Genomic DNA, 19,974 nt, shown 5'->3' on the forward strand with positions numbered 1-19,974 from the left:
GTTTTCTCAGTGTTTACCCCAGCCCATTATGCAATCCCACCACCTCTAGACCCGTAATATGGGCTGGATTCTTGGTAAGACCCTTTACGCTCTGAATATCCTTCCTCTCTCACCTGTCTTTGAATTGTAAGTTAGGGCAAGCGCACTAAGAGGAAAGTTGGGTCTGATTATGTACTTCTCCCTTTTCTATTGGCGTTTTAATACCAGTAATTTATGAATAAAATAGGCTAGGTCAAAAGCGTCACCATAAGGTAGCATGCACACTGGCGGTCCATAAAGGAGGAGGAATAGTGCTGTTGACAAGGCAACCTGCCACCGTGTTTTCAGACTCCAAATCCCTTTGGTTTTACCCCACTGTGCTCTGGTGCTTCCCCTCCCAGGTTTGGGAAATTTATGGTTTGAGTGGAGGAACCTCAATGTAAAATTGCCTTTGATGGTCACATTCCAGGGCTATCTTGGGCACAGCAGGTAATAAAGCTTTGCCTTGTAAATCTTGTCCTAACAATATAAAAGGATAATCAAATGACTCTTCTACATACATACACACTTTTACCTAAGTGTCTATAGACATATATAAAAACATAAGAGATTAGGAGGAAAGGAAACAATACATATGCGTGCGTATATGTTACACATATATAATACACAAAGTATATATGGTAAATACATGCACAGAAGAAATCACACAGACCAGTGATTGTTGTTCATTTTGTAGAAGGGACTGGAATTCACTGCGGAATTGATTGGCACAGGAAGTGTCCAGGGGTAGTGGGGCAGGGGAAGGCGGGATGTGTACTTTGCTGGTAGCATGTATCTTTATTTTTTAATATTATACAAGGAGCGTGAACTTGTATATGACTTGTGTTCCTCAAAAGCAAAAGCCAGTACATAATCCAGCACTATCTGAGATCTATTTCTATTTCTACTCTTAGCTTATTCGAGCATCTGCTGGGAAACAGAAATGGTTTGTCTGGGCTTTTGCTCTATTCCCTGTTACTGGGTTGAGTCATATAATTTATCTGGATTTCATTTTTTTCCTTCGTAAAATAAGGGCATTGAGCTAGTTGGCCTCCAAAGACCCTCCCGGCACTGACACTATGGTTCTATCTTCCGTTGGTCCCCTCCGTGCTTTCGGATTAGGGAAGTCCTTTTTGGTGACTAGCGATGAGTGTCGATTTCCAGAGAGACACCAGCACATAATGCTCCACATTCTTACCTGCAGTCTACGATTTCAACTGAAGTAAAGTAACGGCTCAGAGCTGGTGATGAACTGTACACATCTGTGAGCTAAAACAAACAGGGCCAAATTAACAACCACACACATTACTGCCAGGTCATACTGCATATCTATCACCTGACAAAGCAAAACTACTCCTAAGCAAAGGAGATCCAACTCTAGGGAGGAATTAACTTACCTAGAGGCTCTGGATGAAGAAACAGGAAGGGGTGGGCCCCTCACCAACCAAAATTCAAGTTAGCATTCATTTCAAGGGATCTCATTTGTAAGGATCAAGTGACCAGGCTGGGATTTTCAACATCTCGTATGTTGCGCTGAGACCTGTGGCCTTACTGGTCGGCAGCCTGAGCCCACACAGACCCGAAGCACCATGGGAAGGAGGGAACTCCCGCGGGGCTAGGAAGACTGCAAAACAGGCCGCTCAGGGCCCCGTTTATAACCAAACAAGGGCCTCTTCTCTCTTTTCTCCAGAGCTTCACTCCAAGGAGAAACAGCCACGCTGTTTCTGGATAATGGGACCAAGGGGGGAACAATGGCAAAGATTCGGAGTTCTTATTTTATCCATGAAATGTTGCAACCATAAAAAATAATGACATCTGTGTTCGCAACTACCCAGGTTTCATGCCCTCACATTTTACCATATTTAGTTGAGCCCTTTACGTGAAGAAACCCAGCACAGCTAAAGCTATTCCTACACACTATTCTGTTTTTCCTCCCTCCCTCCCCACTACTAACCACTGTCCTGAAGCTGGCATGTATCCTTTCCATGCATGTTTTTATAAACCTAACACTCCCCTGTGTAATCATAACTATACATAAATTTAATGCACATTTTTATTCAAATAAAACATACCATATTCTACATAATCTTCTCTGACTTGCTTTTTTTTCCACTCAAAATCACATGTGAGGTTTACCCATAATGGTACATCTAGAGGGAGGTCATTCAGTGTGACTCCTAACTCTGCAGAGATTCCATGAAATGATCGCTCCACTTCATCCCTTCCCCTACTGGTGGCCATGGGCTTTGTTTCCGATTTTCTCCTGCTACAAACTATGCTGAGGTGATCCTGCCTGAACCTCTCTGAGCCTCTCTTCTTACACAGGTAAGAGTTTCCCTGGGCCATATACCAAGAGATGGACTTGGGTCCAAGAGTTAGCACATCTCTACCTTAACTAAGTCTTTCTGAATTGCTCTCGATTTCACTCCCCTCCCAGCAATGTATAAATGCTCTATTTCCCACAGCCTTGCCAGCATTTAATGTTACCAGATTTTTCCATTTCTGCCAATCTGATGAGCATAACATCGTGTTTTACATCATTTTCATTGGCAATGTCTCGCTTTCTAGTGAGGTTGAGTATCTTTTTGTGTGTTTATTAACTCTGTGGGATTTCTCACCTTTGAATTGCCTATTAGGGCCCTGTCTTTCTCTTGGGTTGCCTTATCCAAACTGATTGGTGTTACATTCTGGACACTAGGTGTTGGTTTTGTGTCATAAATATCTTCTCCCAGTCTTTGATTAGTCTTTTCTTCATGCTTCAGAGATGTGAATTCTCACCTATGGTACCCGAGAACTTGTGCCTGAATGTATTTACGTTGCATCTCTTTAAAATTTACTTTGAAGGTTAAACGCCTTGCTCTTAGCAGGCAGGAGGACAGTGCTGGGATCTGGGTACACCCCCCAGCATGGACCCAGCTCTGAGGCTGGAAGCAAGCCCACGGCCAGGCCTCTGAGAGCCCGGCCAGAGACACTCCTGCCGGCCTAAAGCCTCAGCCCTGACGTTGTTCTAGAAATTCCACACCTACGGTTTCCCCCATGCTGAGCCTGGCACGCCCTGCAGCACCTATCACAGCTCAGTGCCTCACAGTTTTATCCGGCAGCAAGCAGCAGAACTACCCCCGAGGAAAACGTGCCCACCTGTCTCCCCCGCATCCCAAGCGGAATCTCATGCAGGCTGCATCCATATTTCGCTCCCACTTAACTCACTGGTGACAATTCATTCTCTCCCAGGTAGAGCAGATGAGATTAGACCACCTCCTCTAATCCTGTCACTGTTGCTGTGATCTGCATAGGAATCTTGACATAAGAGGCATTGCTATCTCTGCTATCTCTCCCTTTCTCACTGATCAAAAAAGAAAAAAAAATTCCAGGCATTCGGGGAGGTTACAGAACATGGCCCAGGCCACTCTGCTAGTAAGGGATTCAATCCTAGATGTTACAGACACTAAGGCCAGCTTCCTCATGTTTTATCACACCACGCAGTGGAGATGGAGCAAGGAGGAAAGTGGATCCTTCTGAATATCAAGGAGGAAAGTAGCATTAAGTGTTAAGAACTTTGGGGGAAAACGACTGGGTCATCTTATAGTTCTTGAGCCCAGAGAAAAGAATATTGCCAACAGGCCGACAGTCATTTAGAAAACCTGGGAGGTTGGAAAGTGGCTCTCCCAGGGCTGCTCAGAAGGAGAGGGAAGAAGGTGAGGATGCTACAGACGGGATTATTTTTCAAGAGCTGAAAATAATAGCAATAATAACAACAATAATGCCACTCTCTTCCTTTAAGATTGAGCTTCTTATGTCAGGAGTTATGTTTGTCCTTCCTTCTTTTTTCCCTCCCTCTCATCCTTCCTTTATTAATCCTTAGGGCCCTAATCACTGTGTTTTGCACATAGTAGGTACTCAGAAGAAATGTTAAGTTAAAATTTTATGTTAAGAGATGGAGTGGTATACTAGATCACTTTCAGTGTCCACTCTAACATTCTTTTTGGCGGCATGGTCCCCGGCTATAATTAGGACATATTTACATATTTAGGAGCTGTTAACCACACTACCCAATTTGGGACCAAAAAAGTGAAAAGAGGGGCTCCTCACCCCTTGCTCTGGTGTCTCTCACACTACGTCTGTGAGGCTGGGTACAAACTGAGCTCAGAGCCCGGTGAGCGGATCACCAGAATCGGGTGCAGTGGCTCATCAAAAACCAGCTTCCAATTATTTACAATAGCCAAGACATGGAAGCAACCTAAGAGCCCATCAACAGATGAATGGATAAAGAAGATGTGGTGCATAGAGACAATGGAATACTACTCAGCCCTAAAAAAGAATACGATATTGCCATTTGCAGCAACACGGATGGACTTCGAGGGTATTCTGAAATAAGTGAAATAAGTCAGACAGAGAAAGACAAATGCTGTAAGATAACAATTATATGTGGAATGTAAAAAATAAAACAAACTAGTGAATATAACAAAAAAGAAACAGACTCACAGATACAGAGAACAAACTAGTGGTTACCAGTGGGGAGAAGGAAGCGGGGACAGGCAAGATGGGGGTAGGGGATTAAGACGTACAAACTACTATGTATAAAATAAATAAGCTAAAAGGATGTATTGTACACACACAGGGAATATAGCCAATAGTTTATAATAACTATAATTGGAGTGTGACCTTAAAAACTGTGAATCACTATGTTGTACACCTGAAACTTATAATACTGTATATCAACTATACCTCAACCTTTTAAAAAGTGATAGTGTTAAAAAAAAAGAGAGAGAGAGAAAGAAAAGAAAACAGCTTCCAGAGGAAGAGGGATGCCTTCCCTGCATCATCAGAGGGGCCAACGCTAATTCAGCAACAAGCACGTGGACTGAGCTATGACACCACAGAGCTAACGGGCTGCCTTAGGCAGAGTTTCGGCCCCAACCCTAAGAGAAGGAAACTGGCAGTGAGATATGAGAGGGGCCAGGAAAACTGTGCTTAGAAAAGCAAGATAGTAAAGCAAAAGAGAGGGCGCAGTGTTTCAATATCGACTCCCATTTACCTTCCATGTCCAGAAGCTTCTGGAAACTGGCCTAAGTGGAAGAAAGGGGTTCTTGACCTGATAATTAGATAGTAATTAGATAGTAATATCTCTAAGCTCCTCATTTTTGTTCCTGAACGTATTTGATTGGGAAGCCAGGGGCAGGAGTCATTTCAGCTCACTGCACCTTACGTTTATCATCTGCAAGTCAGATAATTCTTTTTAAAAATGTTTTACAGGGCTTCCCTGGTGGCGCAGTGGTTGAGAGTCGGCCTGCCGATGCAGGGGACACGGATTCGTGCCCTGGTCAGGGAGGATCCCACATGCCTCGGAGCGGCTGGGCCCGTGAGCCGTGGCTGCTGAGCCTGCGCGTCCGGAGCCTGTGCTCCGCAACGGGAGAGGTCACAACAGTGAGAGGCCCGCGTACCACAAAAAAAAAGAAAAGAAAAAACAATGTTTTACAAAGTTCTGTATAGGCACCTCATATGCACCTGTGGGTATACAGGGAAAGTGCAGTGATCTCCACTTATCAGAGCAGGAACAAGCTCAAAGAGGCCTGTGAACTTGCCCCAGAGATCTGCCAGTCCCTGTTCCTCAGCCACTACACGGGGATGAGTTAAAAACACCTGTAGAATCTGCTCACGCCTGCTTCTGTGCAAAAGAGATATGGCTTTAAAGTGAGTGATTAATATCCAGTTCCCCTGGACGTAGAGTGTCCAGTCTGTAACACGTGACACATGTGGACGCTGACTCACTTGGTTTCTGCTCGGCCAGTGCAAAACCCCTCAATCAAAAAAGCACCCAACGGACTTACTTCCCTAGTGGTCCAGTGGTTAAGACTCCGAGCTACCACTGCAGGGGGTGTGGGTTCGATCCCCGGTAGGGGAACTAGGATCCTGCATGCCACGCGGCATGGCCAAACAATTAAAAAAAAAAAAAAAAAGGCAACCAAGAGGAAAGTAGCAATAGGCTATTCACTCAGCAGCTTGCTCTGGAAGCAGGTGGCAGGAAAGGAGGAAAAGGGAACTGCAGATAAGATATAAACAAGGAAACGAAGGAGGAAGAGAAACCTGGAATAATCCTCGCAAGGTACAAACTCCTGTGATCAAAGGGGCAATCAAACGGTATGCACCTGGCTGCCCAGAAACTGACTCTGGGGTGACCTAGATGGAATCAGATGGAAGCCAAATAAAGAGGGCTCACTCCGTTCAAACTATCAACTGCAGGGAAGAGGGTTAACAGACGGCAGGCTAGTCTTGCTTAGGTTTTCTTATCAAAAACTTTTCTGGGTCTGGCCGTGAACCACCCTGTCTTTGACAAGGTGACAAGGGCTGCCCACCAACCCTCGTGGTCTGGCTGCAGAGCCCCCATATTGCACAGAGGCTCATTCTCCTGCATTTCCTGCTCCGTGAATGATGTCACCGTCCACCCACGTGGCCACCCAACCAGGAGCCTGGAGCCATGCTCTCCCTCAGACCCACATCCAACCAGCCATGAAGTCCTACTGAGGGAGAAGACCTCTGAAATCTCACTTGAACCTTAATTACTCCCCCTGACATTGCCCTAGTTCAAGGCTCTCTCATTTGTCACCCAACTTATTACAACACCCTCTAACTAAGCGCTCTACTTCCAGTGTTTTTCCATCATCACACAGAACAACTGAAATCAGAAGCTGACCATGTCAGCCTGCAGATTAAAACCTTTCAGGGCCTCGTCAAAGAACACAGAAACCTTCACGAGCTGACCCGTCCCCTCCTGTTCAGCCTCACCTCTGCAAGTCCGCTACACAGTATGCAGGGGCCCTAGCACATCCTCCAGTATTCCCTGCTCTCTAATCTGAAACACCCCTACTTCATATTTCAAGATTCTTCCTGAGTGTCACCTCCTCCAGGAGGCCCTGCGTGCCTCCATCCCCACCTCCATGTTTATATAAAACACACTGTACGTATCTCAGTGATGGAACATATCACACTGTTTATAACTATTTAATTGCTTCCTCTACTTGGACCGTGAGCTCCCACTGAGCGCTCAGACTTTGTGACCCTAGCACCGGGCATGTTGTTGAGCACATCGCAGACCCTCAATGAAACTTCAGGTTGAATCAAGTATAAGACCGGAATGAGAAACAGAACACTCTCCTCTGGGATGCATTTAGCTGGAGGCCAGGGCTCCTCCCTCTGGCTTTGCACTACAGAAAATCCATTTCTAAGCACCGGTTTCTGCCACTACCCAGACAAAGAATCCAAGCTTGAAGCTACCTACCGGCTAGCTCTAAGCCAACTGTTCCAGGAGAATTCAGACTCTAATGCTAAGAACTCAGTAACAATGCATAAGGTATCCTACCCTTTTCGTGAGCAGGTCAGGCAATTTCTCTTCAGTAACACACTCCTCTGGAATCTTTAGCGTGACCAAGAATGTTTTATTAGACGACAATTCAAGTATTTCATTTTCATCCTCATCGACATAGGTTACTAAAGAGAATGGGGGGGGTATAAAAAGTAAAAGTAAACACATGCATAAAATAATAAACTTATTTACTCCATTGGCTGCTATACTTAAAAAACAAACAACGAATATTCATCAGGGATAAAGCCTGGACACAGTAAGCAAGAATAAGCAGAAATGTTTTCTCTTCTCAGTAAGGCTGAATAAAGACAAGGGCTCACGTCTATCATGATACAAATTTTGTTGTTTTATTTGACGCCACGGGGGGCTCAGATTCCACTGAACACAGACTGGGAGAAGGGCGGTGGGAGGAAGCGGGAAGAACGTGAACTCCTCTGTTACACTGACCCTGTAGCTTAGCTACGTGCACAGGTGTCAAGGCAGACGCTGGAGACGATCCGGAGGGGCCAAAAAACAACGGGGGACGGGGGACAAGGAGTAGAGCAAGGAACTTTGCTGAATCCTCTTCGGTTCTGTACACATGCTGAGGAAGTGTCCATCCTCGAGCAGAACAGCTTGGGGATTAGAATCTGAGAGCGTGAGCATGAAGTCATCGCTCTCCAGGATGTCCCACGGCGGGGATGTTGACACACTCTGTTTGCACTCAGAGCCCCAGGGCTCACAGGACTTACATTCCTGGGACAACAGTTGGCTGCTTTGTTCTAAGGACTATGAGTTAATTGATTTCTTAAGCAGTTAGAGCCAAAGGAAAAACACACAAAGTCGGAGACAGGAGTTCAAAGCTGGCATGCTGGCACTAATTATGCTCCCCTGGCTTCCTGCCGGGGTCACTCGGGGGACAACCTCTCCGGCCCTGAGAAAGGCGTGGATGACTGGAACCAGGTGTTTGTTGTGAATTTTTTTCTGTAATCCCACACCTCAAACATAACATTATCAGCCTCTTTTACTGGACTCTGAAAAGGCCACAGTGGCATCAATTCTGGGTTTATGATGGAAGAAAGAGTCCTGGTACTTATTCCCTAAGGAAGTCTGAAGTGTGAGGCATGAGAAGCAAGGGAATGTGCAGGAGAATTAACAGAGCGCGCCGGAGGCTGCCAGCCTTCGCAAGTCCAGCGCAATGTTGGCCCCTGGCTGGAATCTGGAGTGTTCCCACGTTTCCTGGTAAAGAGTGGCTGGCTGTGCCTCAACTGTTTGCAGAAACAGTGTTGCTTGTGCTGAGCCTCTCCTTTCCTTCTGGGAGTCTGGAGTTTTGGTAGGTACCGGGCAGAGCCTGCCTATGAGACCAACTCCAATAAAACCTGAATCTCTAATGAGCTTCCCTGGTGGACAACATTTCACACGTGTTGTCACAACTCATTGCTGGAGGAATTAAGTGCACTCTGTGTGACTGCACTGGGCAAAGACTCTTGGAAGCTTGCACCTGGTTGCCTCCATATTTTCCTTTATATCCTTTAGCTGTAATAAATCAGTCATCTTTATGACTACAGGCTGAGTCCTATGAGTCTTACCAGCAAATCACTGAATCTGGGGGTGATCTTGGGGACCCCAACACAGGGAATTATCCCTGCATCCTTATTTGTTGTAAGTCATCATGTTATTTTTGTCTGAGAATAAAAGTTATGCCCTCAAAGCAGAAAACTTGCGAAGTATAGGAAATTGCAGCAAAGCAAGAAAAAAATTACTAATAATTCTTTAATCAAAAGGTCCCCCCCCATATTTTATATTATATATTTGAGGTCTTAATGAGAAGGTAATTTGTATACTGCTTTTTGTTGTTTGTTGTCATCATTTCCTCTCTGTCTTGATTCTTTTGTTGCTGTTTACATATCAAAAGCCATTCCCCACGTGTTTAAAATTCCTTGCAAAGATTATTTAATGGCTGCACTAATGTTCTAAAACCATTTAGTGTTTTTATCTTTCCAATTTATAAATGCTGCTGCAATGGGTATCTTTGAGCTCTACACCCACCACATACATTTCCAGAGTAGATATCATTGCCTCAGAAAGGAATAAGGATGCCAGAGAATGGATACAGGAGTCACAGAACTGCTGAACTCAAGGGCACTAAGAAATGCCAGGTTTGCCATTGTATATTCTTGCCTCCTTTGCCACAGACTGATTGACCATAAGCGCATGGGTTTACTTCTGGGCTCTCTATCCTGTTCCGTTGATCTGCATCTCTGTTTTCGTGCCAGTACCATACTGTTTTGATGACTGTAGCTTTGAAGTATAGTCTGAAGTCAGGGAGCCTGATTCCTCCAGCTCTGTTTCTCTTTCCCAAGATTGTTGTAGCTATTCAGGGTCTTTTGTGTTTCCATACAAATTTTAAGATTTTTTTGTTCTAGTTCTGTGAAAAATGTCATTGGTAATTTGATAGGTATTGCAGTGAATCTGTAGATTGCCTTGGGTAGTATGGTCATTTTGAAAATATTGATTCTTCCAATCCAAGAACGCAGTATGTCTTTCCATCTGTTTGTGTCTTATTTGGTTTCTTTCATCAGTGTCTTATAGTTTTCGTAGTACAGGTCTTTTGCCTCCTTAGGTAGGTTATTCCTAGGTGTTTTATTCTTTTTGATGCGACGGTAAATGAGATTGTTTTCTTAATTTCTCTTTCTGATCTTTCATTGTTAGTGTATAGGAAAGTAGGAGATTTCTGTGTATTCATTTTGTATCCTGCAACTTTACCAAATTCATTGATGAGCTCCAGTAGTTTTCTGGTAGTGTCTTTAAGATTTTCTATGTACAGTATCATGTCATCTGCAAACAGTGACAGTTTTACTTCTTTTCCAATTTGGATCCCTTTTATTAAGAAATGCCAAGTTCAGGACTTCCCTGGTAGTCCAGTGATTAAGGCTCTGTACTCCCAATGCAGGGGGCCCGGGTTCGATCCCTCGTCAGGGAACTAGGTCCCACATGCATGCTGCAACTAAGGAGCTTGCCTGCCGCAACTAAAGAGCCTGCGTGCCACAGCTAAGGAGCCAGCACAACCAAAATAAATAAATAAATAAATGATAATTTTAAAAAAAAAAAAGGAAGAAAGAAATGCCAAGTTCGAAAAGAGGTCTCCAATAATAGCTCTAATGACATATACTTAACTTGTATTATCTGAATGAATCTGTACCCGACCTGGCTAAATAGTCGTGCTTGTTAAAATAACAACAACAGCAAAAAAAAATAGGCTTACCCAGTCAGCAGAATTTTCATGTTTTTAATGGGATTTAACCTAGTCAGTATTTCCATGTAGAGAAAACGTCTTTAAAAAATTGTAGTACATACACAGAGGACACTGGAGGCACACAAAAACAGCTCTTAGGCAGGAATATAAGAAATGAGGCTGGAGAGGTAGGCCTTCAATGCCAGATGTCTTCAAGAGATAATGGAGGTTGTTAAATGCCTCCCAGGAAGGAGATGAGGGTAAATCTGCTGGTGACAGATGGGATGAAATGGAACTGGGGGAGATTGGAGGCAGAGAGGCCACTGGACAAGAATGGGAGAGACAGATTTCGACTGACAGCAGTGGGAAGAGGAAGGAAGGAAGGAAGGGAGGGAGAAGAAAGACCAGGATGGTGGAAACAGAGCTGGCTGTAAAGGCAGCCAGACTTAGTTTGAATTCCAGCTCAGTTAGTCATTAGCCATGTTACTTGAGCAAGTCACTTAAATTTCTGAAGTAGTTTCCTTAACAGAAATGCCTACACTGCAGGTGACGGTAAAGATAAGAACTACCATATATAAAGTATACAGCACAGAGCCTTGCCATAGGCAGGTAGTCAATGTTGAAAGTTTCTATCAAGACACTACCAAGGAATGATTGATAAGACCTGGTCATTATCTAGCTATAGGAAAGAAGAAGAAATCAAAAATGTTCCAAAGTATCAAGCCTAGGTAACAGGAAGAATAACAGCTACCGTATTAAGCATTACGCACATGTATGCACTTGTATTTACCTCATGTAATCCTCAAATCAACCCTATTAATTAAATATTGTTTTTATTTTAAAATGAAGACATTGAGGCTTAGAAGAAATGCATAATTTGCTTAGGTCAGTCAATCGAGCTAGTAAGTAGGAGGGTCAAGGTACATTTATAGACACAGATCCAGAAATCATTTATATTTTACAAATGTGGAAACTGAGGCAAGGAGCATTGAAGAATTTGCCTAAAGTTACACAATTGGATGATATAAACCTGGCCTCATGACTCACCATGAAACTATAAAAGGTGAGCTCAGTGGAGAAGGGGATACACATGACTAGTAGTTTCACGTGGATAATGATAAAGATGATGACAGTTATTTCCAGGTAGAGAACTACAGCAAAGCGCATGACTAAAACTCAGGAAAAGTGTTCCAGGGGGCACCTCCGAGAGGGGATGGCTGCTGCCTTGGGACTAAATGAGCTTCTCAAGGGAAAGAATGAAGAATGAGAAGAGTGAGAAGGCTGAAGACATGCCTCCTGCAACCACAACACGGAGCCAAAGGCAGAAATAAAGTCCTGAAGTCCAGAGTTCTGAAGGCCTGGAAGAGTACAATACAGTGGACAGAGCTGAAGGCTGCAGACAGGGCAGGGGAAGGGAGAAAGGCCACTGGGTTTTATGATCAGACACTTGCTGTTGACCTTTGGAAGGACAATTTGGGACCAATGGATACAGTGGTTTAGGAGTGAGCAGGAGATAAGATCACAGACCTCTCTTTCTAGAAGTTTGCCAGTGAAAAAAGAGGGAGAGACAAATATATAAATGAAGTAGCAAGATGCTGATGGAAGACTGCTCTGAAGGAGAGACTATGTGAGCACGTTTGAAGAGGCCCGAGAGGATGCTTAGAAAGAAAGGGCGCTATCTGAAGGTCCACGGGTCAGAAGAAGCTGGAGAGGATTCTACGGAGAACACAGGTGAAGAGGTCAGTCTTGGGAAGGCAGGAGAACATATGAGATGTGAGGGAAAGAGAAGCAGGTGAAAATGCAAAGAAATTTCAAGATACCGGGCTTGCTGTCTGCCTAGGATTTTCCCATGAGTCACCCTATACCAGGGAGCAACCTGTGCAACTTGCTTGTCTGCCAGGACCATGTGATGTCATAAGATGTGATGCTTATTCCCAACTCAAGGCAAAACAAACCCATCCAATACAGCATCACGTAGGAAGTCCCCGCCTGCATCTCAGTACCAGAGTCTCCCCTACTCATAGAAAAGCCCGTATGGTAAGAGAGCTGGGGGACATCACATAAGGGTTCCTAGACTGTTAAAACTGGTCACCTTTAACTCATATTTCTAAGCATCCACCTACTTGTCACAGTTTGGTTTCTGTAACATTTAAAATATTTTGCCCAAACCAAGGAAACGTTTCACCAGTTAAGGCATTCCTAGGGTCTCTCCCCTCACTGTTCGGACAAATTAGTAAAGAAAGCAGAATCCTTGAGGATGCTTATCTGATTCTCCAAATTATCCAGACAGGAAATGACTTTGAGAGAGAGGAAAGCTTTTTTTTTTTTCCTTCACCCTTCACACCAAGGAATTTATAATTCCTTAGGGAGAAAGAGAAAATCCATTAATACTTTTTTCCTAAAAGATCTGGGACAAAACCAGGCCTCTAGATTTAACGGGAAGGATTCCCTGAGCTCTGCCCGCGCCCCCCTGCCAACCCCAAATTGTCCATTTTAAGAAGGTTTCATTGTCTCTTGTGAGCCTGGCGGACTGCTAGCCTCTCCTCCACACTGTGGACACAGCCCAGGCTCAACGCCTTAAGCCGAGCCGTGATCCTGAGTTTGCCATCACTTCAGTGGCAGACCATGGGCAGAGTCGGGGGAGAGCCCACTCCAGGTGCAGGCAAGAAGGGGTGCACAGTCTGTAGAGAATTAATAATAATAAACCTGACCACAGGTTGGTCTGCTTGTATTATCACCACATCATGGCCATTCCTATCAATGTCAGTGACAAGCCACAGCTCCCCACTGGGCACCTCCTTCTGGTACCCTATTGGCCCCTCCCCAGATGGGATATCTTTCTGTACTGGGATGTATTTAGTGTACCCTCAGGGTCCACTCCAGCTCCACATTTATTATCACCTCCACCTCTGAGCCTCAGTCTGGAGACTACAGAGCCCCGAGACAGGAGAGTAAGGAGTTGGGAGAAAGGGAAGGAGGAGGGGCATGGCAAATGGAGGTGCTGAGAAACTTCACTTCTTAATGAACCAGACAGCATCACTTCTTAAAGAATGTACACTCATTCTTTTTTTTTTTCATTGAAGTATAGTTGCTGTACAATGTTATATAAGTTACAGGTGTACAATGTAGCGATTCACAATTTTTAAAGGTTATACTCCATTTACAGTCATTGTAAAATACTGGTCATATTCCCCGTGCTGTACAATATACCTAATAGTCTGGATTTCTTTCTCCCCTACCCACATATCGCCCCTCCCACATTCATTAACGAATGCACAGGCTTCGACTCTCCCACCTGCCCTTTTCCCAGACAGCAGCATTTTCGACACAGCGCCCAGAAGTTCTACCAATACTCGGTGCATATCAACGGGCTTGACAATTGGACAATGGCTGATTTTTGCAGACTGTCATCCCAGAAGTGCCCGCGGAGCTGCTCTGGGTGAGGCTGGGACTGTCATGGAGGGAGTCCTGTCCCTGCTCCTTTTTATCCATTAAACCCACCACTGCCTACTATGACCCTCCCCACAAGCCCAAACTCTTGAAAGTTGAGATGCCAAGTAAAATAAAAGTATTTCCCTGATTTAAAAAAAGTAAAAGTTTGAAAATCTCTCTTACGGCATTAACATATTTTAAACACAATTTTATAACCAAACTGAAAACAAAGTTTGCACCGCAAGTGTTAAAAAACTCTTCCCTGAATCTGATCCTGTGAACTCTCACGTCCCCCTGAGAAACTGTGGAGGAAAATGGAATCCCTTCTTCTGCAGGTTGCTCTTCGTGATCTGAAGAGGTCAAATGACTTTCTGAGAATGAAAATGGAAGACAGCTCTTGGATCTTGAGTTTTTTTTTTTTTTTTTTTTTTGGCCACTCGGCTTGCAGGATCTTAGTTCCCCAACCAGGGATCGAACCCGTGCCCCCTGCAGTGGAAGCATGGAGTCTTAACCAATGGACGCGAGGGAAATCCCTGGGTCTTGAGCTTTAGAATCCTCAATATCAAGCCAACCAAATCTGTGGCATCATCCTTTGTTATAGGCCCCAGATGCCAGCCGATGGTTCAGCCGACTTTTAGGACAGCACTGGCTGGTTGTGATAGGACAAGGCTGTGTGACTCAATTTCAGTTTCAATATCCACATGTGGGAGATGATGGGAAGAGGGAGTATCAACACTCATACCAAAGCGATTGTCCTCAGTGTGATGAAGGAGGGGCAGCACCTCTTATCAACTTCTCCCTGCCTCAGGACCAGCCTCTGGCCTCAACGACACAGCCATTCCACCTCAACACTGCCTTAAGTAACTAAGCAAACACGCTGCCTGCCTGGGAAGCTCACATGCTAGAGGTTGGCACACCTCATCAGAGTTTTCCTATTTCTTCAGGTACTGTAAAACTTTGAGACAGGAGATGAAAGTGTTGGGACAAGGAGGAACAGGAGGTGAATGACAAATGCAGTTCCTTAGGAGAATTCCCAGGGCCCCCTCTGGAGAAACTCAGGGGCTGCCATGCTTGCTCTCATCCTGTAACTTGGTTTGCTATGGAGAATCCAGCTCAACCCTTATCTTGTGCTGATCGGATCACCCTCACAAGTATCCCGGTTCCAGAAGAGCCCCACTCACACCCCTGTACCCTACAATCACCCACACATAGAAATGAAAGCACTTTTCTTTTTTCCTATTTTGAAATTGAAATATTGCCCACTGGGGGCGGGGGTGTGTGCTATATTTATGCATCATAAAAACCTTAATACTGATAATCATAAAAAAATTAGCAACTACCTAAAAGGTTTTAAAAAGATGTGGAAGGGCTTCCCTGGTGGCGCAGTGGTTGAGAGTCCGCCTGCCGATGCAGGGGACACGGGTTCGTGCCCCGGTCAAGGAGGATCCCACATGCCGTGGAGCGGCTGGGCCCGTGAGCCATGGCCACTGAGGCTGCGCGTCCGGAGCCTGTGCTGCACAACGGGAGAGGCCACAGCAGTGAGAGGCCCGCGTACCGCAAAAAAAAAAAAAAAAATGTGGAAGAGTACATCATGCAGTTATAAAAAAAAAGTTCACAAATAATTTTTAATGAATTGGCAAAATGATCTCAATGTAACATTAAAATCCTAAAGGTGAGCCACAGAATGATAAAAAACAATCTGATTGCAAATCATTTTTAAAATGCAAGTAAGAAAAAGACTAGAGAAAAATATAACAAAATATTAATAATGTGGATGGGCTTTATGGGTAACTGAACAGGTACTATGTTCATATTCATAATAAAAAATAAAATGAGATAATGCATGTAAAATATATATTTAGCACCATGTGAGTTTTTGTTTTGTACCACATACAACACAAATATAACAGTGATTTCTAAAATAAGTTAAAATAATGACAGCTTACAGATGCATGGTTCTATGAAGTTTTTTAAATGCTTCCAAATACATTATTCCTCATTTTACCATTACAATAATATACTAGGTATATCAGATAAAGTTATCGTTATACAATAATTACCTTTTTACAATAATTATCTTTACTAAACAAATTATTTTAAAAACTTTTCAAACATGCATGGGTAAGATACAATAAAACATAGTGTTTATGGAAATTAAAAATTTAAGAAATCTTCAACATCCAATGGGTAGAGTTTAAAGTAAAACAATGACCCCCATACTTTTTCCAGAGTTTATAAAACACACAAAAAAGAAAATAAAAAAGAAAAGCAAAAATCATGTATATCTCCCGTCTATTCAACATATCGCAAACCAGTTTTAAATTCATATTATAAACGATGAAGTAGCAGTGAGTACGTCTTTGATTTCAGCGTTTAAGTGTCATAAGCATTACGTGAGTTCTCAGAATGCATCAATTTAGTCATGTTTAAAACCTCTTACCTCCAATCAGACATAAGCTTATGATGATGACTATAACGAGACCTAGGAAAACAGAGGCGAGGACCATCCACAGTTTGCACTTTCCAACCAAGTTCTTATTACAGGAGTTCCAAGGGCTTTCCTTGTCAGCCTGGAAAGCAGAGGGCGACTTAGAGGCAGGCATTTGGTTTCAACAAACATTTTTTAATACTCACTATGGGCCAGTGACACTGAAATGAAGGCAGCAGGATCCTGACCTCGAGGGGCTCCACCCTACTGAGTCAAGTTTACAAAAGGACGGAATGGAACCTCACAAAGAAGTTAGCAAGAAAATGCTCTGGGGACTCTGAGGTGGGAAGGACAGGCAGGATTTTGAAGGATGGACAGAGAAAGGCATTGCAAACCCAGGAAAGAATATCCTCCCTGTCGACTCACAATGAAATTGGCCAAGAGATGCATCTAATAGGAATGTGGGTTTCAGAGGCAAGTAATGAGAGTTAAGATTAGAGGGAGTGAAAGGTTGAAGCATATCTGAGAGGGTCTTAAATGCTGCCAGAGCAGTTTGGACTTAAATTGGCGTGTACTGGGAACTCGTTGAAGGTTTCTGGCACAAAAAAGCTGAGGAGAAGATTAGGAGAATGATGTATAGTCTAGACCAAGAGAACCTTCTGCTGGGGCCCAGACTCTATGTAATAAGGGCCTGGAAAGGGAATGAAAGGGAGGACAAGGACTGGAGAGATACCAGAAAATAAGCTGCAATGTGTGTAGTGAGGCAGAGGGTGGGGTTAAAGTAAATAATTTCAACCACTCTGGTCTACTGAACATCAACACCGTTTCACTTCATCTGAACACCCCTGCAAGGGAGGTATTAACCCATTTCAAAGATGCAGTTGGGAGAGATTAGCCAGGGCTAACCCCTGCTGCGTGACACTGCCCCGCTCACTCGCTCTCCCATTGGTCTACAGGGTCCCCCAGGCACTGTGTGGGGCTCCAGGTTAAGAGTGCACCCGGCCACCTCCACGCTCAGTACTGCCACCTGCCCCTAAAAGGTCCCATTCCTCTCCTCCTACTTCCTACATGGAGACCATGGGAAACAATGGAATATGACGCAGAAAAAATGTGTTTCTCTATCAGGATCCCAATCCCAGCTATAGCACTTAAAGGCAGGGGGACTATCAGCAAACTCCTTACTGAAACTCACCAGCCCCAAGGTCCTCACCTGTAAAACACACAAGTAATAAATCTAGCTCACGGGGCTGTTATAAAAACTAGAGATCACGCACATGAAGCACTTGCTAAACAAGGGTAGAGCGGAGGTCACACTCCAGAGCCCCTGAGCGCCCTTGACACTGGCTCCCAACGCACAGGAGCCAGTGGTTACGCGGAGTATTCACCTGCCTCGCCAAGCGGCAGCAGGGCACTTCCTGAATCCGCGCCTCGTTAACTTTCTCTTCCGTCATGATTTCAGTGGCAGCTATCAGAAAAGGAAACTGTCCACGCAAGGACTACAGTTTAATCTTTCTCAATGAGAGGGTCCAAGCCTGCATATCAGAATCACGTGAAGGGGAATTTAAACAACACCCAGGCCCTACCCGGACCCAGGGGATCAGATTGTAGGGAAGCGGGGAGCAGACCCAGTTTGTCAATGTAGACTTCCCAAGGTAAATCAGCTGCTTTACGAGAGGTGGACCCCTGGTCTGGAGCCTCCCTGCTCTTCAGGAACCTGGTCAAATCTCTCCTTTCGTGGAGGCCTCCCTACCAGCCCACCCGTGGAGAGATCTCCCAGTACACACAGCTCGTCTGCCGCTGCCACTGCTGCCTTGTCTGGTTTCAGGTCCGAATATAAACAGATACTGGCCTATCTTCCTAGGGAAAGTGAAACCACATAGAAGGAAGGGTGGCTCTTAAAATTCCCCACTCTTATATCCCATACCTCTGCCTCATACAAGTAACAGGCACTTAATAAACGTGTGTTGCTTAGTTATAGTGGGCGCCCAAAATTTTGAGAATGCACTTTGAGAAGCTCTAGAGTAGAGGTCACACTTTGGAGCCCCTGCGTGCCCTTCAGGGGGGGTATGAGGGGTACAGTAAAGGCCCCGTCAATATCTGGACAGAGGGAAACCCTCTTGAGGTAAGTGGGTGTGGAGTCCAGGGACGGCACCACCGCTCACCCCTACCCACAGACTGAGCATTGCTCCAAGGTCACCAAAGCTAGCGGCTCAACAAGGCACACAAGAAAGAGGAGTCCCAGTATAAGAAGCCTTGAACTTCTCAGGGGACAGAAACATATCTTCCTATTTACAGAGCTCCTGAGACACATGCCATTTTCAGTCCTTGTACAAGACACAGCAGGAACCATAAAGATTCGTGCAAAATGAAATGGTCTGGAGTCTCAAATGAGCCCATGAATGAGGGTCAATGCACCTCTTTGGCCCTTTGTGCCTTCACCTATGCTATCCCTTAGAGACCACAAACTAGGACGCTGGTGGTGTGAGGAGACCAATATTCTGATTTCCTGGGGGAACTCAGCTCAGAATTATATAGCCCTCCTCTGTAGGAAATGCCTCTTCCTGTCCAGCCCATCACTGCCATCCTACAGGCCGGCCCCTTCTCCTGCCGTCAGCCCGAAGGCAGAGACCACTATCCTTTGAATGACTAATCTTCACATATTTTAAGTCATCGTAAAATGGTCTGTCAGACACACCCAACCCATCAACAGAGTACAGCGCTGCTCAGCGGTCTGCACACCAGAATCAACACAGGAATCCTAGTTTTTCAAAGTGCCCCCAGGAGAGTCCACCCTGCCTTGAGAGAGCCTCTGATCCAGCAGATGCATGTTACCCATGCACGCTGGGCCATGGAAACACAATGCCTCCTTCACTGCCTTCTTTAGCATTTCTTGCCCAAATTCTAGGCCATGAGGAGAGGCCACAGGCAGGTTCTTCTCCAGAGTGGCTTCTGAAGATTTTTGCAAACTGCATCTTACACTCTATGATGGCAGCATATGGCCCAAGAATTTCTGTGACTTTCCTCTGACTATTCCCCCAGATATATTCACATCCCTCTTCAAATAAGGTCCAAATACATGACATAAGGTCCTGAAACAATGGCAGGACTACGTATCTCTTGGATACAAAAAGCTTTTCTTCTCTTTGGCTCAATTAGGAAAAGGTATTATATAGATCAGGGGAAATTTTTCTTAGCACACAGTAAAATCTATATTTTGTAATCTGCATTGTGGGATTTAATCCACTTGTTGACTCAAGCACAAAAGAGCCAGCTGAGTCTTGTCCTAAATTCTGAACAACACATGTCAATGGGCTAATTTTTAGCTAGCCCATTCATATATGTATTGCCTGCCTCAAAACTACCCATGGATTATTACTGCTATTATCAAAATGATGCTGCCATCCCTTAAGATGCCTCTGGGACTTCTACCTGAAAACTGAGGTCGGAGTCCGTGAAATGAGCCATAAAAGAAAAGTAGTCTTACTCAATTATCCCTAATGCCTTTTCCAGTTCTGACCCAAC

General features: G+C 44.6%; 1 protein-coding gene across 1 annotated transcript in view; it reads right to left on the reverse strand.

The window, feature by feature from the left end:
- LOC307187366 (TPA-induced transmembrane protein) overlaps positions 1 to 19,974 on the reverse strand; it is a 32,527-nt gene that overhangs the window by 9,820 nt on the left and 2,733 nt on the right. Inside the window, exons 2-4 of the mRNA XM_079923320.1 lie at positions 16,465 to 16,594; positions 7,376 to 7,503; positions 1,217 to 1,287 (exon numbers count right to left, since the gene is read on the reverse strand). Of these exons, the coding sequence (XP_079779446.1) occupies positions 1,217 to 1,287; positions 7,376 to 7,503; positions 16,465 to 16,594 (329 nt within the window). The remainder of the gene's footprint in view (positions 1 to 1,216; positions 1,288 to 7,375; positions 7,504 to 16,464; positions 16,595 to 19,974) is intronic.

Source organism: Stenella coeruleoalba, assembly GCF_951394435.1.
Source record: "Stenella coeruleoalba genome assembly, chromosome: 5".
Taxonomy (NCBI): domain Eukaryota; kingdom Metazoa; phylum Chordata; class Mammalia; order Artiodactyla; family Delphinidae; genus Stenella; species Stenella coeruleoalba.